The following is a 26103-nucleotide window of genomic DNA, read 5'->3' as shown; positions in this document are numbered from 1 at the left end:
AACGATTTCTACTTTGTGTTCATCCAGTTCGGACCCATCAAATGTGTGCAAAGATGTCTACATGTATAAGGCACTAGAGAAGAATAGAGATCTGCCATTTGTCCAAATATGTCATGCTGACTGCATACAAGATTATACAAAAGAACATGCAGGTAGATTATTATGTCTGTACACCACTAATGCTAGGAGTATCAGAAACAAAGGGGTAGAGTTTGTTGCCTTGGTCAATATGTTGGGGCCTCAGATTGTAGGCATTAGTGAAACCCGGCTATCAGAATCAGATATACTAACTGGTATCAAGTGTAAAGGGTACAGTATTTTTAGGAAGGATAGAGAGGATAAGAGAGGAGGGGGGGGGGACATGCTGCTAATGATATCGGATGACTTGAATTCAGTAAGAGTTGAGACCTATGATTGTACTACTACTAACAGTGTTTCATGCAGCAGTGAGTTTGAAGCCATCTGGTGTGAGGTGGAATCATACAAGATCAGTTACATGGTGGGGTGTTGTTACAAACCTTGTGGATCGGTTGCCAGTGACAAAGAAATAGAAATGCATCACCAAATAGAAAGGATGAATGTGAAAAGAGTAATCATAATGGGAGACTTTAATTATCCAACTATTGATTGGATAGCAGTACACTCTCATGAGAAGTATGAAAATGAATTTATTGAGCTGTTGCAGGACAACTTCCTCAAGCAGCATGTGACAGAAGGAACTTGAGGTCAAAGAGTGTTAGATTTGATTATAGTGTCAGAAGGGGATTCAGTTAAACATGTAACTATTCTGCCTCTAGTTGGTAACAGTGATCATGTGGTACTCACTTGGGAAGTGACTAAATTTATGAATGTTCCATTCAGAAAAGTTGCATGCTGAACTGCAAAGCAGGAAATTATGACCAACTGAGGAGTATACTGAGTTCGGTGGGATGGGATCAGTTGCTGGATGGGAAGAATATCGACAGTGCATGGGAAGCACTTAAACAATACTTAAATTATGCAATATTAGAATGCATCCTGAGAGTTCGAAGAATAAATAGGGTAGGGGTCAAATGGATGTGTAATCTTATTAAGCAAGAGATTCATAAGAAAAGGATGATGTCGAATGAACACAGTGTGCATTAAAATGATGTCCATTATGAAAATTATAAGCAGCAGGGGCTAGAATAGCCACAACTGTTCTACAGAAAACAAAGTCTGAGTATGAAAAGAAACTGGCTCTGCATGTTGAAGACAACCCACAAGAATTTAATGAGTGCCCATTTTTTTAAAAGCTATCAATCTGGTGTACACAACATTCAGCTCACTGCTACCTCTTCACTGGATGAAGGAACTCAGGTGTATGAAGATGAGATATTAGAACTGTTGCACAAACTGAATAAGAATTCAGCAATAGGGAATGATGGGATCACATGTGCTAAAAGAGTGTTCAGCTAAACTGGCTATTTCTTTGACCAGGCTGTTTAATTCCATTGCACAAGGGTGGTGCAAAGATTAATTATAATAACTTGAATTAATATTATTTTAAAAATCAAGACATAAGAAGATTTCATCATTAATATTATTACCAGAATCACTTGCATTTAATTTAAATATCTTTATATGTAAAATTTTCAGCTAAATTTCATAGCCATTGTCAATACAATTATAGGAAACCACACAAAAAAAAAAAAAAACAAGAACAATTCAATTGAAAGCATGTGATATTATGTGCATGGCTACAGAAGAATAGTTCCATCTTCATTAATAGATATTCAAAATAATTACAATAAAATAATTGTAATTATTTTAATGTTGCCAAAATATAGGAGCTATTAATTAAAGTCATCATAAAATATTATTACCAGAGTCACTTATGTTTAATTTAAATGAGCAGAAGGATTCTGAGCTCCAGGATAAGGAAGAAGAGGAGGACATTTGTCTTTAGGTGAGATAAGGAAAGTCTCAAAATACCTATCAAATCTTCTTTTTGCATTTACTGGAAATCCTGCTTCTTTCATATAAAATTCAATAGATTTTAAGAATAAAATTTCTGGATTATCCTTATAACCCACAGATCTTCGGTAAGTTTTGATGTAGTCTCACTCTTTACAAATATCCATCAACCTATGACGGATACAATTGAATTACTTCATAAAGATTTTCCTCCTGATATTGTAAAATTATTTGACTTGGTCATTAATTCAGGATACTTTAGTTGCCAGAACAAATCATATAAACAGTATAAACTTCCCAACTCTAGCTAATTACTTTATGGAACATTTCGAACAACATATTCTGGAAGTTTTTTCACCTTTATCTTCAGTTTGGTATAGATACGCTGATGATGTGTTTGCTGCATGGAACTCCGCCTTGTCTGATCTTCATGAATTCCCTGAAAAAAATTAATTTAATAAACCCAAGAATCAAATTTACACTGGAAGTAGATAACAATTCTCTTCCATTTTTGGATGTTCTCATTCTACATCAACTAAATGATAGTCTACAGTTATCAGTATATAGAATACCAATTCATACTGGTAAATACATTGATTCCAACTTGCATCATCACCCTTGTCAGAAATAAAGTGTAATCAAATCATTGGTCAACAGCGCTCATAAAATATGTTCTACAGATTCTCTTCTAAACAAATAACTGTTTATTATCAGAAATTACTTATATCTCTAATGGTTATAATGCAAAAACTTTTCAAAAAAATAATAATTATGGCCATTCTCCTAACCAGCCTCAAAAAGAAATTACCAGAATTTGTATTTCATATGTTAAAGGACTTTCAGAAAAAATAGCAAGATTACTTTGACAAATTAACTTACAAGTCTCTTTCTATCCAGTTTACAAACATAATATTTTCCTTATCTCACTTAAAGACAAATATCTTCCTCTTTCTTATTCTGGAGTTTACAGAATCCTCTGCTCTTGTGGCTTATGTTATTATGGACAAACTGGTTATTCTGCACAAATTCGTCTTGAAGAATATTAAGAATATATTTAATTTAAAGATTCTAACAAATCAAGTTTAGCAAGCCACACATTATCTACAAAACACAGGATTCAATGGAACCAAACCAAAGTGCTGCACAAAAGTTATTTGCGCAGAACCAAAGTGCTGCGCAAAAGTTATTTTCTTTTGAAAAGACTGTACGAAGAAAGCTGTGCAGCACACGTGTTCACAACCCAAACCTGAACAAAAATGATTGCCTAAAGCTTTCTCAACTTTGGAAAGTTATAGTAACTAATACTCACCATTCATGTGTTCCTTAATTTGAAATTAATTTTTTATATTTAAAAATAATTTATTAACTAAATTATTTTATTGTAATTTATTTTGAATATCTATTAATGCAGATGGAGCTATTCTCCTGCAGCTGATAGTGCACATAACATGCTTTCAATTGAATTGTTCTTTTTTTTTTTTGTGGTTTTCTATAATTGTATTGATAAATGAATATGAAACTTAGCCAAATATTTTACAAATATTTGAAAATGAAACTAAAGAAAAACAACCAGAGTCAGGCATGGCATCCCTTGGTGGGCTAAATTTAGTGGTCTTGGTTGTTGGGCTGGAGATCTGAGGATGAGTGCTTTCCAAATTTGGGGCAGCAAATTCTTTAAGGTTTGGAAAGTTTCTCAATACTGAGGAGATTTCAGGAATAGCCTCTCATATTTGTATTTGCTGTGTTGATAAAAGAGTGGCCTTCTTCCAGCATATCCATGGTCAGCAAGTTCAGAACTGCTGTAATGGTGGAAATGGATGTAGTCAATGTGTTCAGAAATTCTGATATTATCTGTCCCGCTTGTTTGGCCGTAGTAGGGTAGTTTTCAACTGCAAGGGACCTGGTTCCTACTATGGCCACACAGGGTGCATGAAACTGTCCCAAATTTGTAAAGCATTCATCCTCAGATTTTCAGTCCAAATGCTTAGACCATCCAATTTTTATCCAATTGGAGGTGCCATTTAGAATTCTAGGCTTCACTTTGGTTGCCATTCTTTAGCTTCATTTACCTAGTGTTAGTGCCTACATGCACATATCATTATTTTCTGATCTCTGATGATGGCAATGTAACATTACCAAAATATACGAAGTATTATTTAAAGTTATAATAATTAATATTTAGTATACGATGGTGGTCTGAAAAGTTCTCGACCTAACAATGAAAAAATGAATTTATAATTTCAATTTATTTTTATTTTTCAACATTATCTCCCTTAAGACTAATACATTTATTCCAGAACCATTATCCCATCCCTTAGTGGTTCTCAGTAAGATCTGCAAAATACTCCACCCCCCACCCCCTCTACAGCTGCAATCACCTCTTGATTCGAAGAAAAACACTGACCAGCAAGGAAGAGTTTTAGTTTTGGGAAGAGATAGAAGTCAGAGTGAGCCAAATTTAGGGAATAGGGTGGATGTTCCAACAATTCATAATCCCTTAATTTTCCCATTGCCAAAACACCTTTGTGGGCAGGTGCATTGTCCTGACGAAAGATGATTTTTTTCTTCTGCAAACCGGGTCTTTTCTCACAAATTTTTTGGTCTAGTCTGGTTAAAAGATTGGAATAATATTCACCGGTTATTGTTTTACCCTTTTAATTAATAGATAATTAATAAACAAAATGCCTTTAGCATCACAAAACACCGATGCCATGAACTTTCCTGCTGATGGAACCAACTTTATCTTCTTTGGCTCTGAGCTACTGGCTTGTTTGGATTCTGGTGTGTAATGGTGAATCCAAGTCTTATCCATAGTAATAAATTGATGCACAAAATTAGTTTTATTCTTGTTAAAACACTCCAGAGCGGTGATAATTCTGAGTTTCTGCGGAATTATCACCCACTTCTTAATTTTTTTTATCTTGCTAACTTTCCAGTTTTTTTGTGATAGTATGTACACCTGAAGAAGTCAGAATTATATGCATCCTCTCATCACTTTCCTCCACAGAAACTCAGAATTATCACCACTCTGGCTCATCAGGTGAGATCTCTAATTTCAGAAGAAGAAGATCTTCAAATTGAACTTAACCACCTTAAAAGTATTTTCTTAAACAACAGCTACTCACCTTGAAGCATTTCTCACTCTCTATACCAAAGTCGCCAACCTCGGCAAGAAGATAACTCGAACCCCATTGCACACATTCAATTACCGCACATAAGTTCTCTATCACCCAGATTGGCGAAAATTATGAAGAAATTTAATATTAGAACTTACTTTACTACCTACCAAAACTTCGTTCTTTCCTGAGTCAACCCAAGCCAAACATCATCAACTTCAGTTCCCAGGAGTATATAAAATCATCTGTAGTTGTGCAAAGCCACATTATGGGCAAACCGATAGGTCTGTCTCACTACAACTTGAAGAGCATCAACGTGATATCTCTTACAACAGAACCCATGCAAGCTCCCTCTCCAGTCATCTCCTTTTCTCTGCCAACTCTAATTTAGAAGAACGTCAACACCAGATAGACTGGAATCTTACTACAAATATCCATAAATGCCCTGATGAACTAGAAAGACGCATCTTAGAATCAAAAGAAATAGTTCTGGACCCCTCACACATGAACAGTAATTTGAGTTATAGCTTACCTGATTCACACAGCGCAGTAATTCAGTTCTGGCATTCTCAAGATAGTTCCCACTCACTAACACCTCACACCAGATCTGCCACGCGGATGCCAGTTCAAACTTGACTGTTGTTGTTCCTAACTTGTTTATATGAGAAGTTCATTTTTTTATCTTGCTAGCTTTCTGGTTTTTTGTGATAGTCTGTACACCTGAAGAAGTTGGCATTCCAATGAAACTAGTGTTCTAATTAAAGTTTTTGTCTTATGTCGGTGTTTCTAGTCAGTAAAATTCTAATATAAAAAAAAAAAAAATATATATATATATATATATATATATATATCATCCTTGCATAGAAAGGTTGTAGAAACATATGGCACATTTGTGGATTAGAAGTTGAGAGGAGAGAGAGAGAGAGAGAAATAATCCACTGATATTATTTTTGGACAGCTGATGGTTATAATCCTTGGAAGTACATTACATAAGGTTATTCCAAAGATTGGAGTGGAAGAGGACACATAAAATAATTCGGTTCAATGTGTTTGTGGTTTTGGATTGTAAAGGGATGTTGATCAGCTATTGCTCACTTTTTTATAGGCTTAGTAAAAGTGGAAGAATGTCAAATGCACTTCAGTAGAACTGGCATTTGATATTGAAAGTATGTATCAAATAAGCAGAGAAATGAATCATATGATGGCAGCTGCAACTAGTCCATGAAAGAAAAATCAGTAAGGTGCACCACCCAAACATTAGAAGAATGTTTTAAAGTTGGGAAGGTTTAGAATGTGTTTAGAATGTTTAGACAGGATTTGAAGCTACAAGGGAGAAGTAACATTTTGAGTGAAATGGAATACCAACTTTTTGTGGTATCCCTTTTGACTGATGACATTTCCACCTGAGGCCAAGGAAGTAGGATGTGATGTGTTATTGCAAATAAATAAGAAAACACAAAGCCCACTTTATTATTATTATTATTATTATTATTATTATAAAAACCTCCATGGAGTGAAATACTGATCGTGGGAGGTCCACTGTTATACACACAGTTTATCATACTGTGCCTTAAATATATTCACTCTCTCTCTGCACACACCACACTCTCGGGCAAAGCATTCTAATCACTCTCCATGCAAAAAACCTGCTCCTCACTCCCTTGCTCACACCCTCCTACTTTGATAGGCCTTCTTTTGTAGTTTTACAGTGCGCTTGTGGCACATGGATATTATGTCCAGTTATACCTAATTTAGTTCACTGCAAATTGTTCTATTCATCATTTCAAAGATTAGTTTTTCTTTTATTATTACACAAACTGAGATTTTTAATATAGTTAAAAATGGAACTATATACAGAATTTAAAATAATACAATAACCAACAAGTTTTGCTACTTGATAGTTGGTATCTTTTTCAGGTATAAGTATGGATATACATAATGTAAAAAATATAGCTTAAACTAAAACTAAACCTTTAAAAATATGGAAGAATGAGACAGTATTGCAACCTGAGCAGTTTCATCTACTCATGATGTCTTTTGAAGTAATTATTGGAATAACTAGGCCAACTTAAGTAATTTTCTTCACATTACCAAAAAATTAAATTTATCATGTAATTGGAAAATAATAGTGGATATTTTCCAATTTATCATGTAATTGGAAAATAATAGTGGATTACCTTTGTAGATGTGTTGATTTAAAAATAAAAACACTGGAAGTTGGAATCTTTACAGATCTGTCACAAACCTTCCCACACAGGGTGTCATCTTTAAACGAAATCCCTTTGCCATCCATTCTAGTCAAAAATTTGGTATTATCAATTTTTGTCTCCCAGGTTGTTAAATGTTCACTATGATATAAGTTTTCTATAAAAATTCTATAGAAATTCTATGTTTCTCTAATGTTAATTGCTGACTCACAAAGTTCTTTAGGAAGCACTGTCTTTTTTTTTTGTTGAATATGTTACTTGCTTTTAAATAAACAAATAATGAGTGCTCTTTTGTAAGACAATCCTTGCATGTCTCCAAATCACACGTGTGTGTGTGTGTGTGTGTGTGTAATTTTGAATTTTAGATTTTTGAATTTATCGAAAGTTTCAATAAGCATTTTTGAAAATTATGGAGACAACTACCATGTTTGAATAAAAACTTTAGTTTAATATAACTAAAATCTACATTCGACGTTTCGACCTTTATGTCAAGGTCATCTTCTGGAGCATACAACTATACATTGAAAACAAGCTATACTACAATCAAACTGGTTGTTTGATAAAGACACTGACCAACTGCTACAACAATTGTTGGCCTGATCTCTGGTGAGGAAAATAAAATAAATAAATAAATAAATAAAATAAAAAATAAATAAAAAAAAATTATACATCAACGCTAGAGTCCTATTATTAGTGTTGTCTATTATATACATATATTAACATCATTCCAGCCAGTTGGTATGGAATGGTTTCTAATACTAGCTAAGGATTGGCTAGAGTCCTGACTTATGCTGGATCTTTCATATTAGGTAGGCTGAATGTGTGCCATCCAGATCCTTGGAATTTTCATGCCATCTTTGTTGTTGATATTTGGGTGGTTTATCAGGATTTCGCAGGATTCCTTAAATTTCCTTTCGTACCAGGTTTTTGTGTGTTTTTTAACCAGACACGGTTAAAACGTTTTTTTAAAGGTTTTTTAACCAGACACGGTTAAAAAACTCAAACCCCACTATGCCCCCCCCAGATTATATGGAGTTCCGAAAATACACAAACAAAATGTGCCCCTTCGACCAATCATGGAAGGAATAGACAGTCCCAATTACCACATAGCCAAGAAATTAGCAGCAACACTCAAGGAGTTGGTAGGTCATTCCCCCTCCTACATAAAAAAACACACAACACTTTATAAACAAAATTAAAAACATAACACTTGACAAAGATGACTTATTAGTCATTTTCGACGTTTCTGCCCTTTTCACTAATGTCCTCATCAATGACACAATTCTCCTATTATAAAACAAATTTCCGCCTGACATTACGGCCCTCTTTGCCCACGTATTAAAGTCCGGTTACTTCGTGTAGCAAAACAAATTCTACCTACAAAAAGAAGGTACAGCCATGGGCTCACCACTATCTCCCCCCAATCGCTAACTTCTACATGGAAACCTTTGGGCAAAGGGCTCTTGATTCCGCCACGCTAAGACCAACAGTCTGGCTTAGATACGTTGACGACGTGTTCGCGATCTGGCCGCATGGGTGACGAATGCTAAACACATTCCTCAGCCACCTGAACAAACAACATGAATGCATACAATTTACCATCGAAATCGAAAACCAAAATTCGTTCCCATTCCTAGACACACTAGTCACACGTCTTCCTTCAGGCAGTCTATCCTTCACGGTCTACTGAAAACCGACACACACTGCCAATACATACATGCTAATTCATACCACCACCCATCACAAAAATATGGAGTCATTAACACCCGTAAAAACAGAGCCACAACTATTTGCTCTAACCAGCAAGCCCTGAAACAAGAACTAAAAATCATTAGTGACACATTCATAAATAATGGCTATAACAAAAATACTGTTAATAAAATACTCTATAAAACTACAACAAAAACTAATCTAGATTATAGTAAAACCATAGCCATCCCATACATTAAAGGGTTATCAGAAAAAATCAACAGAATCCTACAACATTATAACCTCAATGCCACCTTTAAACCACCCACTAAACTTAAAACCATATTCAACTCCTCTAAGGATCCTCCCCTCCCATTACCACATCCTGGAGTCTATTGCATCCGCTGCACCTGTAACTTACCGTACATTGGTGAAACAGGATGGACAAACCCTATACGCAAGAAAGAACACATTAGACACATTAAATATAACCATTATGGTGAAGCAGGCCTCTCAGACCACGCACTCAACACCTTACACCAAATTAACTGGAAAAGCACCTGCTCCTTACACTGCACAAAAACCTGGTACAAAAGGAAATTTAAGGAATCCTGCAAAATCCTGATAAACCACCCAAATATCAACAACAAAGATGGCATGAAAATTCCAAGGATCTGGATGGCACACATTCAACCTACCTAATATGAAAGATCCAGCATAAGTCAGGACTCTAGCCAATCCTTAGCTAGTATTAGAAACCGTTCCATACCAACTGGCTGGAATGATGTTAATATATGTATATAGTAGACAACACTAATAATAGGACTCTAGCGTTGATGTATAATTTTTTTTTTTTTTATTTATTTATTTATTTATTTATTTTATTATTATTATTTTTTTTCCTCACCAGAAGTCAGGCCAACAATTGTTGTAGCGGTTGGTCAGTGTCTTTAACAAACCAGTTTAATTGTAGTATAGCTTGTTTCCTGTGTATAGTTGTATGCTCCAGAAGATGATCTTGACATAAAGGTCGAAACGTCGAATGTAGATTTTAGTTATATTAAACTAAAGTTTTTATTCAAACATGGTAGTTGTCTCCATAATTTTCAAAAATGCATTCGGATCACCGTGTGAGCCTAAAAGAAAGGAAAGTTTCAATAAATTTTGGAAAACTATAAAATATGCAAAAGTACTTAATATTATATATGCGACCAAGACTTCCTGTTCTCTTTTATTCTCAGTGTCATACATCAGTACTTAAGAAACCCTAATCATGCAACAAGAAACAAGGAATTAGCCTAAATCGGGTCCGATCTGGCTTCATGAAAAACTTAGCAACTGCAGATCATAGACATTGTATTCATTATGACATAAGGCATCATAATACATCATGAATGTAACAGACTGTTACATTCATCATGCTACTGATATCATTATCTTGTTGTGAACCCACTTACAGTAACTTCAAGTAATTTTATTTCACTATCCTAAAGAAATGTGCTATAATGCACATGTAACTGGTTGAGATTTTAAATAAAATGTTGTGATTATCTTCAACCTCCAGGACATAGCAGGACATTATACAGAGAAATACATAGTCAATGTTTATGTTGTAATTCAGCAGTTGGAATTGAGTGAAATGCAGGAAGATATTTCAATGTAAAATCAGGCGAAAGAAAAGGGGCACACCATCTCCACTCTTATTCATCATCTATATCGACCACATAATGAAGGAAAGTGGCATTATACATTATATTAAAATTGGAGATCTGAATCACAACTCTTTAGCTTATGTATACAATGTTATATTCTTAAAGAAATCTAGAAGAATTAATGGCAGAAAAAGGGGCACACCATCTCCACTCTTATTCATCATCTATATCGACCACATAATGAAGGAAAGTGGCATTATACATTATATTAAAATTGGAGATCTGTATCACAACTCTTTAGCTTATGTATACAATGTTATATTCTTAAAGAAACCTAGAACAATTAATGGCAGAAAAAGGGGCACACCTCTCCACTCTTATTCATCATCTATATCGACCACATAATGAAGGAAAGTGGCATTATACATTATATTAAAATTGGAGATCTGAATCACAACTCTTTAGCTTATGTATACAATGTTATATTCTTAAAGAAATCTAGAACAATTAATGGCAGAATCATATTTTAAAAAATTAAAATATAGGCTGCCCTCAGTTTATGACGATTCAATTTATGCTGATTCACAATAATGCCAGATGCCTGTGCATGCTTTCGTACTGTAGCATGGTCTGACTGAGAAACGACGCTAGCAGGCACTCTAGTGTTTGAGTGTTTACCGAGTTACTATGACGTATATGTATCAAACATAGTTTTACTGTTGAATCTACCTAATTGTTCTATTTATTTTTTTTTACATACATACATATTTAAATTGATAAAGTACATAATTACATACCATGTCTGATAAAAGAAGTGCAGAAAAGTTAGCAGAACTTGGTGTTAAGAAGGCGTGGAAATCAATCATATTTGAAAAGAAGGTCAAGGTGATTCGAAGAATGGATGATGGGCAGACACATGCTAATGTCTGTAGAAGTATGAACTTACCTCCATTGACTGTTACTACAATTATGAAAAATGCAGATAGAATAAAACAGAGTCTGTGCAACAATCTACGGTAGTGCTAAATGCAAAACATGTAAGTTATAGCAGTGGTAAACTTCATGAAAAAATGGAAAAATTATTATCATTATGGGTGGATGACTTGAATCAGAAAAACATTCCTCTGAGGCAGGCTGTTATAACTGAGAAAGCAAAAACAATTTTTGAGGATCTTAAAAAGACAGATGGAGGCAAAGAAACATTTTTAAGAAGCAAAGGTTGGTTCATGAGATTTAAGTCTCGAAGTTAGTGCCATAGTGTCAAATTATGTGGTGAGGTGGTAGGTACAGATGTTGCGGCAGCGGCTGCTTTTCCTAAAGAATTTCAAGACTGAATGGAACAAGAAAGCTTGGGTTACACAAGATGTTTTTACAGATTGGTACACAAATTATTTTTGTCCTGCCATGCTTCACTTCTGTAAAGAAAATGATTTGCCAGCCAAGGCATTGCTTCTCTTGGATAATGCCCCTGGACATCCTCAAAACCTTGCTGAAGTAAGAACACCATTGGATGTCAAGGTTGTTTACATGCCCCCCAAACACAACCTCGCTTTTGCAACTGATGGATCAGGGGATGATATCAATCTATCTTCAAAGCTGTACCTCTGTATAACATTTATGGAAATGGTAAGAGTCTTGGACGCTTCAGGGAAAAACTATTAAAGGCTATTTGGCGGTCATTCGATATTTTGAAGGGCATTAACAACATCAAGGTAGCTTGGAACGAAGTGTCAGCAAAGTGTTTAAAAGGAGCATGGCCGAACAATTAAGTCAACATCCAAAGGAGGAGAAAGAAAACGGAGAAGGTCCTCTGAGAGATATAAAAACGGCTGATTTACAACGTATCCTTGCAAGCATAGAGACATTAACTAATGAACTCTGCGAAATGACCACGATCAGGAATGGAGTGTTAACATAAAAAGGAGTGTAATCGCATCTATTCAACCTTACACTGAACTCCTTAAAGAAAGAAAAAGAAAATCTAGGCTGTTAGCACTGGATGCTTTTTTCAAAAAAAAATGCAAGTGATCCGAAAACAGGAACTTCAATATAGAAATATGTAATATCGTTTCGAAGTTTCATATTTTTTGTATATAATTTTGTTTTGTTTTTGTTATTAATAATTTTATTTTAACAAAGATATATGTATGTATTACCAAAGCTTTAAATATAATAATGTTACACATACTTCATGTGCATATTTTTGACTGCGTGGAACATAACTTTGTACCTCCCATTAAAATTGGATTCGTTTTACGCCGATTTGGTTTACGCCCGTTTTTTCAGAAACGGAAGTGAGGCATAAACCAAGGGCTGCCCGTATTAGGAAAGAACTTGACTTTATTAGTATTCAGGAATGCACGAACAGTGCTAATCTCAGAATCACTCCTACAGATTGATGTAGTTGTCTTAGAAAAATGTTATCTAATGAAAAACATATGTTAGAAAACCAAAATATAAGGTCTGACAATACTGGAGTCCTGATGAATTAAAAAACTATCTTGCATTATAGCACACCCTTTGAGGGTACATATAATCAGTTTAATGATGACATTACTCATTCACGGAAGTCTGTAAAGCAGTGGTTCTTAACCCTTTTTTGCCTGGTGCCCCCTTTCAACTATTTGTATAGCCTGGCACCCCCTATTCAATTTTACACTAGGTTAATGACTCAATAAGATAATTATATTATTAGGCAAACCTAAATTACCATCAACATATTTGAACTGATAGTTAATTAAAAATTAATGACTTTGATATTAATTAATTTTTACTCAAGAAAGATGTAAATTTACTCTATTTAATAAGCCAGTCATTAATGGCTACCTTGAGTCTGATGAAATACTGCTAATTTTTCAATATCTGTTTCAATGTTCGACATACAAAGTCCAGTCTCTTCTTTCACTTATTTGCAAGCTATTTTGCTACTTAGCTAACAATTGCAACATGATGCTGAATCCTTTCTCGACCAGGTATGTAAGGATTTAAGTCAATAAATTCTTCACACAAATTTGGATGAACAGAAGTGGCATCAGAAAGAAATGGATTTATGATCCAATCGGGTATTTTAAACTCATGAAAGTCTTTGAAGAATCTGATCATTATGTCTTCTTTTAGTGTCAGAAGATGGGAACAATAGAACTGCAGAAAATCTTGTCTTGCAATACTCTGCTTGTAGAACGTTAATGTGCTGATAAAAACATTTATAATTCCATTTGCTTTAATAAGATTCATGTTGCTTCCCTGCAATTTGATATTAACCTCATTTAATTTGGTGAAAATATCAGAAAGATATGCGATATCAACCTTTTCCATTTTTAGAATATTACACGTTCTCATCACATGAATTAAGAAATTCAAAAACGGTATCATAGAGATCATTAAAGCATTGCAGATAGTTTCTATTTGAGAGCCATCTAACTGCAGTATGAAGCAAAAGATGCTCAAATTCTTCATTTTCTTGACAAAGTTCCTGAAAAATATGGGTATTCAATGACTGGGCTTTTATCTTATTCATTGCTTTAATAACGTCATCCAAAATCTTATGTAGTCTTCCACTAAGATGTTTTGCAACTAAGCACTGAACTGTGAAGAATGCAGTGAATTGTAAAGATATTTGGAACTGCTTCTCTTAAATGTGCTATAAATCCATGGTGATGACCAATCATAGCTGGTGTACCATCAGTTGCATATGCAATAATATTTGTGAGAGGAATGTTTTTAGCATTAATAAAGTTTTTAACAACCTTAAAAGTTGTGGAACCTTTTGTGTCAAATTTCAGTTGTTCAGCAAATAGAAACTCTTCAAGAATTTCTTCTTTAGTATTTATATAATGCAAGTAGGCCATTAACAAAACTTCTTTTCACATAATGTCTCATCGAGTTGTAAAGAAAATTCTGTGGTTTTTAAATCATCACAAAGTTTTTTTTCAATGTCCCTTGCCATTTCAGTGATTCTTGTTGATACTGAACTATAGCTGAGAGGAATAGTTCAGTATCAACAAGAATCACTGAACTATTGCTGAGAGGAATTGACAACATCATATTACTTTTACCTGGGCCAATCATCGTATCTAAAACTTCATTTATAGCTGGTAAGATGAGTTTCTACAATAGTATGTGCCTTTCCACATTTAGCAATTAATTTTGAAAGTCTGTAAGACACAAGTCCCTTCTCTTGTTGGTTACTTTGTACTGTGATCAACCCTTTAAGTCCAGGGAGATTTTTAAATTTAGTCTTTAATTTATTCTCCACATGCTTTTTTTGCTTTATTTGGATGTTTTGCTCTTAAATGCTCAATCATTCTTGAAGGCTTCATTCCTTTGTTTGAGAAAGTTTTTTCCATAGTAAGCACATTGGTAACTGCTCATTAATATCAACGAAGTGTGCCACATGATACCACGGGCTAGATGTAAACTGCAATCGAGGGTTGGCAGATAGGCATTGGGAAAAGTAGCAGATAAAACTTATAAAAGTAGGGGATTCTGCTAAAAATAGCCTGAATTAATTATTTTCAATGTAGAAAAATTCAGACCAAGAAGTGGCCCAATTACTTAACTTTCAATGTAAAAATTATAAAAAATAATTAAAGTAGCAAATAAATTTGAACAGTATTGCCAGACATACAATATTCTGAACAATGTTGTCAAAAATACAATATAAATAGAGATGCTAGATTAAATACGGAATTTTTTGCTTTTATTATATTAGTAGTATTATAATGCTTATTGCCCCACTCACTGCCCCATTCAGCATTCACAGTGCCCCCAGAGGGGGGTGCTACTGCCTAGATTAAGAACCACTGCTGTTAAGATACCATAGTTTCCATGAACAACAAAATTTAAATCAAATTATATTAGATATTAGAATATATTCAAAATGCAAATTTTAGTAATTATAATTTTTTTTAATGTAGAATTTGATATAAAGTTTTGAAAATGTGATTTAATTGAAATTTGGTTAGGTGAACAGGAATCAGGAGGAGAGTTAGATTTAACAGGCTTGGATGATGAAGAATTGGATGCAGTAAGTTTATCACACCCCCATATCTCTACATATTCAAATGTATCATTAAATTATCAGTATGGACAATGCACATAATTTTAAAGGATGTTTGATTTCTTAGCTCAGATGTTTGTTCTTTCTGTTTATAGTCAACTAAAAAAAATATTTGTTATAAAAAAATAGTTATTGAAAAAAAATTTAGTTATTAAAAAAATAGTTATCAAAATAAAAAAGCTTAAACATTTGGAAACAGTGACTATCATTTAAAGATGTCTGGTTTACCTCTGGTGATGTTGAGTTGTGGTGTGTTTTCAGATTTGTTCCAGTAGCTGACTTTTTGCTGTTTGCCCTGGTTCCCCTGGCGAAAACAACGGGAGCCTTGTTTAACCGGGCGACACCCCAGCCGGCATGGAATTCTGTCATGTTGTACCATCATTTTGTATTTTGGTTTAAGCCAATAAGAATACAATTTGGTTGGCTAAATCCCAAATTGCCAGTCCATCCTCGTTCGTTCAGTATCCAGGTAGATACTTAACAGAGTGCACCACAAGAAGGTGAGGATTGGACATTAGGTCAGAAGCCCTGGTCGGTTCTCTGCATTCCTTTAAAGGCTATGTGGAAGTCTCCTCTCAGTGACAAGTAACAGACTGATTTGGAGGAAAATTGTAGATAGGAAGTTAGTAATGATGTAAATTTTTCATGTAGTACTATCGTATCATGTACACCCCTTGAGGGGACTTGGCAGGAATTTGATGATGATGGTTTTTACTTATGTATGCACTTTCCACTGCATTATCAAGATAGAGCAATTATTTGGATTCTTCTGGTCTGTTGTGAAATTTATGTTTAAATTTTGATAATGTTTGGTCATTTTACAGTAACCAATTTTTTTTTTTTTTAATATTAATCTCACACATCTGCTCTGTAGTGCAGTATGTAGCTATAATGACTTTGATTGGAAAAATTCTGGGTTTAAATGGCATCTAGGATGTGAGAAACATAAGTATATCTGATCCACACATGAAAGGCCACAAGACCTATAACACAGCACTAATGTGCTCTTGTTTTAATGATTATGGATGGAGGAATAATAGTGGCCAATTCAGCAAAGTACTATCCACAAAAGTATCTGTAAAGAGGCACAAGGCAGAAACTGAACATCTGTGTGTGAGAGAGGAATTGAAGTGGATATGTGAGAGAGGGATCATTAATTAGCCAGAATGCCCTCTTCTAGATATAATCGATCAATCTTAGAGAGTGGTTTGGTGCACCACCCCAAATAAGGGAGCAGTATTCCATGGCTAGGCAGAATTGGGATTTGTATAGAGTTAGTAGCTGTGGAGGTGTGAAGTAGTGTCTTGTTCAAAAAAGTACACCAAGTTTTTTGGCGACTGCAGAAGCAATAGTTGAAGTGTGATTATGCCAGGAAAAGATCGGAAGTGCAGGTCACTTCAGTTATATACAAGAGATCAGACAGGATTGAGTATTGGTGGCATTGAAGTTTACAAGATTGTCCTTGTCCCATTGGGATATAGTAAGGAGATCTTGAGGATTCTAATACTTCAGCACTACAAGGTTTGTCGAATGAAAAGCAGGAATGGAGTGTACTGTCATCAATAAAGCTATGGATAGGATTCGAAGTCTGTGAGAGCAGGTCATTTATATACAAGAGAAAGAGAATGGGTGAAAGAACAGAATCTTGGAATACTCCTGCATTGGTGAGGAAATCTGAGGAGAGGAAACCATCCACCATGACACATCAGTGAGAAAGTTGGCAATCCAGTTGCAGCATGTGGAAGCCGGCCCATAGAATGGCAGTTTGTTATGTAGGCCCCTGTGCCAAACTTAATCAAATGCCTTTGAAATGTTGAGGCCAACTGCATGAGTTTCTCTAAATTTTTCCATGGCTTGAGTCCAAAGGTGGGTGGTGAAAACAGACCTGTTTCCATATTGCAGGGTAGATGCTAGTTTGAATAGGATAGATTGAAGAGGTGATACAGGATAGGTATTATTTGTGGGCTTAGTTCAGTACCATCCAGATGTGAGAGTGGTAGAAACCTGGGTTGGCAGAAGTTGCACCCAATGGCCTTGGCAAGGGACCAGAAAGAGTGACTGCCATTTGGGCAGGAGGTGAGTTTGCAGTATTTGGCCCTTTCAAAGTCTGACTTGTACTTGGTGATGATTCTTTTATAATTGTTGCAGGCTGCAGAGTGAGCAGCTGGAGTTTTGATGATGAGCCATTCGTGATAAGCAAAAGTTTTTTTCCTTTACAGCATCGACACACTTTTTTGAGAACCAGTGATTGGATAGTGGCTGAGAATTTGGAGTGGAAGAAGGAATGAAAGCCTTCATTCCTGTGAGGATGATTTCTGTTATTTGATCTGAGCAGGTGTTTGGATCAGAAGAACTGAAGCAGTGGTCAGGTCATGGGAAGGAGGAACAGAGTCACAGAAGTCTTCCCAGTCTTCTCTTTGTGAACTGGTGGGTGAAGGTTGTTCATTAGCAAAAGAGACTTGTATGAAGTTGTGATCCGAGTTGCCAAGAGAACTGACAACCACAGTATGCTTGGAAAGGGAGCTTGTCAGGAAGAAGTTGAGTGTGTTGGCAAATTGAAGGGATTTGTCAGGTATTCTGGTAGAAGAATTGATCTGAAATAGGTCATTCCATCTCTGCCTTCTTGATCAGTGAAACTGGAGAAGGGAAGCCAATATGAGTTGAGGTGATTCTTCTAAGTCTCTAAGAAGGATCACCTCACTATTGGGATGTTTTGACTGCAGAAAGTCAAGATTTAGTGAGAGATAGTTGAAGAAGTCAGAGTAGTTGATGAAGTTTGGAGAGCAATAAAGAGGACATATGAAAAAAGCAGATTGATTTTGTAGAAACATTTTTAGCCAAAGCAGATTAAACAGTGGGTATTCAAGGATTTGCAGTCTCTGGCATGGTATGTCAGTTCCAATGAATGAACAAGTGCTGCCCTTCTGACAGAAAGAGCTGTGTAATGTGTGGTTTGGGCAGTTGAGATAGATAGTGGCTGTTGAGGATGCCAGTTGGCGGGGTTCTGATAGGAATAGTAGGTGGTGGTGGTGCACATTGTTTATTTTGCTGTTTAGGCCACAAATGTTGGTGAAATGGACATGGAAACTTTTTCTGTTTTTGGTAAGAATTGATGTTGGTGAGTTTATTTATTTGTAATGAGTTTATTAGATATTTTTTGTGGGAGAATTTTTGAGATCTGCAGTAAAATCACATTTCTTTGGATTGTGGTCCATTGTATTTGGTGAGGAAGAGATAAAAATGAAGTGGAGCATACAGTGAGAAGTGACAGACTTGCAAACTACCCAGAAGATGGAACTCAGTCTGCTGTTTATATGATAAACAGCAGACTGAGTTGACCTTGACAGTCCCTCCCTCCCCTGCATCCACAGTCTTTGATCTCCCTCTGATCACGAACTGGCAAAATATGTGGTTGCAGGATTTGACACTGGCTAATTGGGAAGCCTCCAGTTCATTACTAACTGGTTCAGTTCCGTATTCTTACTAGTGGGCAGCCTGCTGAACCATTTTAATGCTGTACCTTCAAATGGGTGAGATGGAGGATGGAGGATATCACTCTCACAGTATGGGAGAAAAGTGGGGGAGACTGAAACGGGACTCTTGTTCTAGTGACCAAGCATGGCTGCAGCCACTTCAGGTCTCTAATAAGCAAGGTGGTGGTGTTTCACTGGCTGATGAAAGACATCTATCACTTAGAGGTCTAGTTAGCATTTCCTCTAACTAGGGGAGATATACTTTTGTAGTAGCAATGCTCACCAGGTTTGCTAGAGCCCCATTTGTGGAAACAGGTTATACTGTAGGAAGGTGGGGATGACAAGTATTTTCATTTGAAGGTGAGTTGGTCAGTCTTGTGCAGAGGTGGAAAGCACAGATATCGAAGACTCGACATTCATGTTGAGTCTTCCATTTCTTCATTTTTAACACCAGAGCAGGGGTGTAGTTGGGGCAGGGCGACGCCCTGGTACTTTTTTAAAACTATCAAAATTTTTAAATTCACTATAATAAATTATAAAAATTATAATATTGAGATTTATAATGCATTTCCAGCTTTCAGTCAAAAAATACAGCTTGCTGCTCTTGTCATTTTTGTTTCAGAAAACAAGGCAATCTCTCTGCCATATAGTCGTTGCAATAATAATAATAATAATAATAAAAAATACACACTTCGTGCTCTGGATTTTTGTTTCCAAACCTTGGCACTATTTCTTTTAGGACTACACCCCTTCACCAGAGGACATTAAAAGTAAGGAATAGATGTAACTTAAATTTAATGAAATTTTACCTCATAGCAATGATAATTCATACTTTTGCAAAAATGCTAACATTTTGCTTAAAGGATACATTAATAATACATTGTGTTACTGATACATTGTGCTGAAAGGTATATAGAATTAATAATAAACTTAACTACTTACCTCAAAATCATTTCATATTACTGCGTTATTTAATGCAATATCGTGCATTAATTGCATAAAGTATATATTTTTATGCTTTCTGTTTCTGTACATGTAAATTAAATTGGTCAATAGGTGATGATATTGTAATTACAAATATTACAATATCATCACATATTGATCATCTAATTTGTGTAAATGCAAATTAGAAGCACCTAATTAAGAATTAAAAGCAGTAGTCAATTAAATTTAGACTAAAATTCCAATATTGTGTTCTGTTAGTATTCATTTTAAATGCAATGATTACTAAAAATTAACATATTTTATTGTTTACTCCCAGTTTACATAATATATAATAATATATATATACAGGGTGTTCGGGATAAATTTGACAGTTTCGTAAGGAAAAAGAAAATCTTCTTTGTATCTATTAAATTTAATGAATTGACAAAAAAACATTACAGGCAGAGTTAATTACAATACTATCAACAAGATTTACTCAAAATAACCACCATTAGCATCGATCACAGCTTCAATTCTGCTTCGGAACCTCGAACAAGCTGATGCTACAGTCTCCCTGGGAAGGGCCGCAAAAACTGTTTTAATTTTATCCATTAACTGGGCTTTTGTATTACTGGAAGTGCGATTGGTGTCTTTTTCAACTGCGCCCCATACAAAATAATCCATGGGGTTAAGGTCTGGGGAGTTTGGAGGCCAAACATTTGGACTGGTGAAGTCGTAGAAATTTTCAGACAACCATTTTTGACTTTTCCCAGAGGTGTGGCAAGGGGCCGAATCCTGCTGCCATACATACGGCCTACCATTGGCTACCCTTGTTATCCAGGGCTTGACTACAGTTAGCAACTCCACGAACAAAGCCCGAATTCCAATGCCAGGGTTCTTCAACACCTGTTCCTGCAGATTTGCGAGGAATTCTGCTGTACGAACGCAATCAGATCGTCTGCTAGGGATCTTTCTTCTTGCTACATCCTCGTAGTCACCATTGCAAGTCTCTAGTTCATGCCTGATTGTTTTTACTGTATTCAGGGAGCATTGGGCAGCAGTCGTAATATCCTTATTTTGATGGCGGGCACGAATCATCATGATACAAGTTATTCTCTTCCATGATTCAGGTGGGTTCCAGCTATCCATCCTTTCTGACATCTTGTATATGAATGAAGAAGGGTCCAAACTTTTAAATGAAGAGAAGTGTGTGTTAATACATGTAACTTACGGAAAAATATAATTAATTATAAATATGTCAAATTTATCCCGAACACCCTGTATATATTACTAACTATTATAATAACGGAATAAACTCACATAAATTATTCTGTATTCGTAGAATTTTCACCTGAGTATCACAGGCATCATCAGTACAGGTGCAAGGCTAATTAAACAACTGTTATATTCACAAAGCGCCACCTAAGTAGCTAAGGTTAAATTTCCTAAATTTATATAATTATTATTAATTTATTTATTTTTTAATTTTAATAATTTAAATTTAATTATTGAGTTATTTAATTATTAAATAATAATTATTTTATTTTTTTAATATATATGTGTGTATACAATTATATGTTAGGAAAGATTTGCTGCTTTATAAAGTACTATCTCCCACAGGAGGGAAAGACGTAGACCATCGGATCTGTTTAGGTTAGGGGAGTGAAGTAATGTTTCACATGTTTCTTTGCATAGTTGTTCCATTAGGAACTGACTTTTGTGAATGACTTTTGTCTTGTTCCACTTAACTCTATGTCTGGTGCTGATGGCATGTTCTGCAATTCCAGACTGTTTGGGTTCAAGGTACTGGATGTACGACTGGTGTTCTTCTAACCAGACCTGAGCAGATCTTCCTGTTTGTCCGAAATATGATAATCCACACGAGCAGGGAATCTGGTAGACACCTGGATAGCTGAGATGTGGGAGCTTGTCCTTTGGAGACATTAGGAATGTGGAGATTTTTCTAACGGGTCGAAAAGCCACACAGATATTTAGTGGTTTTTAGCACCTTAGCTATGCGTTCACTAACTCCTTGTACATAGGGGATAGGTATACGTGTAGGTTCTTCTGTACTTGAAGAGGATGCTGGAGCACGACTACTTAAAGCTCTTTTTATGAAGGACTTCTTATAGCCATTGGATATGAAGGAGGAATTAATATACTGTAATTCTTTTTGTGAAAGTTCTTCTGAAGAACAAAAGGAGTGGGCTCTATGAACTAGTGTTTTTATAGTACCTGCCTTTTGGCTGGGATGGTGATGTGATTCAGCATGAATGTACTGGCCTGTATGAGTTTCTTTCCTATAGACTGTGAATTGTAGATAACCATCTGGTTGGCAAAGAATCAAGAGGTCTAGAAATGCTAACTGCTTATTTACTTCTACTTCTAGGGTGAACTGGATCCTTGGATGAAGCATTAATTTTTGAGAGAAACTGTTGTAGTTCTTCTGAAGTGCCCTTCCATATGGCAAAAATGTCGTCCACATATCTGAATCAAATGTTAGATCTGGGTGTAATGTTGTCAAAGATATGCTGTTTGAAATGCTCCATGAAGTAGTTGGCAATAGCAGGAGATATTGGATTACCCATTGCTGTCCCTTCGATTTGTTGATATAACTGGTTTATGAAGGAAAAATAACCGGACTTTATTACAAATTCAAATAATTTGGCAATGTCTGGAGGAAATTCTTGGTGTAGTAATTATATGCTGTCTGCCAACGGAACATTTGTAAATAACAAAACAACATCTAGACTAATCATAATCTCCAATTCGTCTAGATGCAGATCGGAAATTTTATTTCTGAAGTCCACAGAATGTTTTATATATGTAGCAGTTCTTCTAGTTGAAGAAGTGAGTAAATTTGACAGAAATTTTGATATTTTGTAAGAGGGACAACCTATACAGTCTACAACTGGTTTTAATGTGATTCCTGGCTTATGTACTTTTGGAAGAGCATATAATCTTGGTGGGTGCCCGAAGGAAGTCTTTAGTGTTTTCTTTTTATCTTCATCCCATATCGATATTTTTTCTATAAGGGCATTAAGCTTTTTTATTTGACTACCGGTAGGATCTGAAGTGAGGGGCCTATAAGTCGAATAGTTGCGGAGTAACAGTGATATTTTTCTCTCATATTCTCTTCTGTCTTGGATGACTACAGCCTTCCCTTTGTCAGCTTTCGTAATAATTAGGTTCTTGTTATTTTTTAGCGAATTCTGTGCTTTTTGTCCAGCATACGATAGGTTCGGCCATGGGGCTTGGCATTAAAAAGGATTTTTGTACACTTGAATCTTGTTCTGTTAGCTGTTTTTTGGGGTAAGGATTGAATACCTCTGTCTATACTATGGAAAAGTCTATTATGGGTACTTTATTCGGAGCAACGGCAAAATTATGCCCTTTTGACAGAACAAAACGTTCGCTGTCTGTCGGTGGGCGGCCTGATACGTTGATCACTACTCTATCTGTATCGATGACAGTATTGCTAGATTTGGGGTGGCTCACCAGTGAATCAAACTTGCATTTCAATCTATCACGGGAAGCATTAAAAACCTTTCGATATGACATCGATGAAATGCATAAAATGGTGTTAAAATTTTGTCTCTAATACTGGTTCTATAGCGTTCTTGATATCTATTTCTTTGTTCAGAAGGGCAAGAGATTTCTTTGCTTCTTGTAGCTGACAATATAACAGTGACCTACTGGCCTTTAAATAAATCTGATGGGCTCTTTGAGACTTAAAAACTTCTTTTAGTTTACAGCAGGTAGGAATAACCTGAGCCAACTTACATCGCTTTAGGAATATTATTCTGTTAATGCAATTAGCCTTCTTAACTAATACTTTACTGTATCTGGCACATCGTTTGTAAGTAGACTCTCCGTGAAGTCTCGATATAAGTTTCAGTAAGGAAATACCATGAGTAGACATATTACTAACTATTATAATAACGGAATTAACTCACGTAAATTATTTTTTATTCGTAGAATTTTCACCTGAGTATCACAGGCATCATCAGTACAGGTACAAGGCTAATTAAACAATAACTGTTATATTCACAAAGCACCACCTAAGTAGCTAAGGTTAAATTTCCTAAATTTATTTAATTATTAATTTTTTTAAAATATTTTTTATTTTAATTATTTAAATTTAATTATTTAGTTATTTAATCCTTAAATAATAATTACTTAATTATTCAATTATAATGATTTAATTTTTTTTTTTTTATATATATATATGTATACAATTATATGTTAGGAAAGATTTGCTGCTTTATAAAGTACTATCTCCCACAAGGGGGAAAGACGTAGACCATCGGATCTGTTTAGGTTAGGGGAGTGAAGTAATGTTTCTTTGTATAGCTGTTCCATTAGGAACCAACTTTTGTGAATGACTTTTGTCTTGTTCCACTTAACTCTATGTCTAGTCGGATCGCTATGTGTTTTAGTGATAGATGGAAAGTTGTGGCTATCAACTCTTTAACTTTCTTTAGCGTTATTCTTCATTCTCATGTTGTTTACCAGGAATCATTTGCTTCAATCAAACCTTGGATACAAGAATTTTTTATATAATAACTCTACAGGTGAGAGATCACAGAATGTATAACACACAACAGTGCCATGTGCATGTGGTGCTTTGTGAATTATTGTTTTGTTTCAGTTATTGTTTAATTAGCCTTGTACCTGTACTGATGATGCCTGTGATACTCAGGTGAAAATTCTATGAATAAAGAATAATTTATGTGAGTTAATTCCGTTATTATAATAGTTAGTAATATATCTACTCACGGTATTTCCTTACTGAAACATATATATATATATATATATATATATATATATATATATATATATATATATATATATATATATATATATATAATACATGTATATATATATATATATAATACATGTATATATATATATATATAATACATGTATATATAAATAATATATACCATGCACTAGCATGCCTAATAAGAGTTTTAACAAAGCACATTAATACTCTTAACTAGGCATTTCACCAACAAAGCCAAAAGAATATAGGCCATTAAAATTAGCTTTTCATTGTTTTTAACCTGTCACCAACAGTATCTACCCAAACAAGAAAACATGTTTTTAATGTATATAAGTCGATTCTTTGTCCTAGCATATAATTAATTTATGCTTATTATTGACTGAATACAAAATATTATATTCAGACAATAACAATCAAAGAAAAGATGTTGTAGCCATAGTATTCAACACTAAATACAAGGCTAATCTTAGTGAATAGCAGCAATATCAAGTAGAATGATGTGGACAAATATCAGAATGGGGAACTGGACAATGAGACTTATTTGTATCTATGGTCGGTGATGAGCTATAAGGGGCTCGCGCAAGCCCTTTGTTAAATTTTTCTCAAATTTGCGAGCTCCTTGTTCTTCTTCTTTACTTTTTATTAAAGAAAACAAAAAAAAAAACAATTTTTTGAAATATATGAAGCCACAAACTCGTTGGGTAACCTAACAAAAAGTTAGTCTATTCGGCAGTGTATAGATTATTTGGAATTATTGTTTCAACTCCTCTATAACGAAAGTTTGAAAATATATATGCAATTGTATGGCAAAACCACTAGACAATCAGATGTTTGTAAAACTGTCATCAGCGGGTTATTCCACTGGACATTAGTTTTGTGTTTCAGTACACTGATGTATAACAATTGTTTGTGTTTAAAATTCAAAAATAATAATAAGTTCAAAAACTGTAGATTCAGCAAATTTTATTTTTATAATTGTAAAAGTATTTTTACCCGTGAAACATGAAAAGACAGTGAAATTTATTATATTAAATTTTTTTGGGAAAAAAAAATAATGAAAAGTGATTCTGCTGATTCTTCTGCTGTTGAAAATGAAGTCAAAGATGAAGTTTGAAGATAATACTCGCATTGATTCAATGAATATGCAACAAGTTGGAGGAGGAAAAAGAAAATAATTTACCTGATTGCTAGAACGAGAAGCAAGCATCGTATTTCAAAATGCAGTATAAGTGGTTAGAAGTTAAAAATGGTAAATTAAGATG

At 34.9% G+C, this 26103-nt stretch overlaps 1 protein-coding gene across 2 annotated transcripts in view; it reads left to right on the top strand.

Annotated features, from left to right (window-relative positions):
• Window positions 1-26103, top strand: part of Brf (Brf RNA polymerase III subunit) — a 375147-nt gene that overhangs the window by 227644 nt on the left and 121400 nt on the right. For both annotated transcript variants that reach the window (XM_090407063.1, XM_090407062.1), the window contains one exon: window positions 15564-15625. In XM_090407063.1, coding sequence (XP_090263189.1) covers window positions 15564-15625 — 62 coding nt within the window. The remainder of the gene's footprint in view (window positions 1-15563; window positions 15626-26103) is intronic.

This window comes from Typopeltis vanoorti, chromosome 17, assembly GCF_054136105.1.
Source record: "Typopeltis vanoorti isolate ZY-2024b chromosome 17, IOZ_Tvanoo_1.0, whole genome shotgun sequence".
Taxonomy (NCBI): domain Eukaryota; kingdom Metazoa; phylum Arthropoda; class Arachnida; order Uropygi; family Thelyphonidae; genus Typopeltis; species Typopeltis vanoorti.
This window is presented reverse-complemented; position numbering and strand designations above follow the sequence as displayed.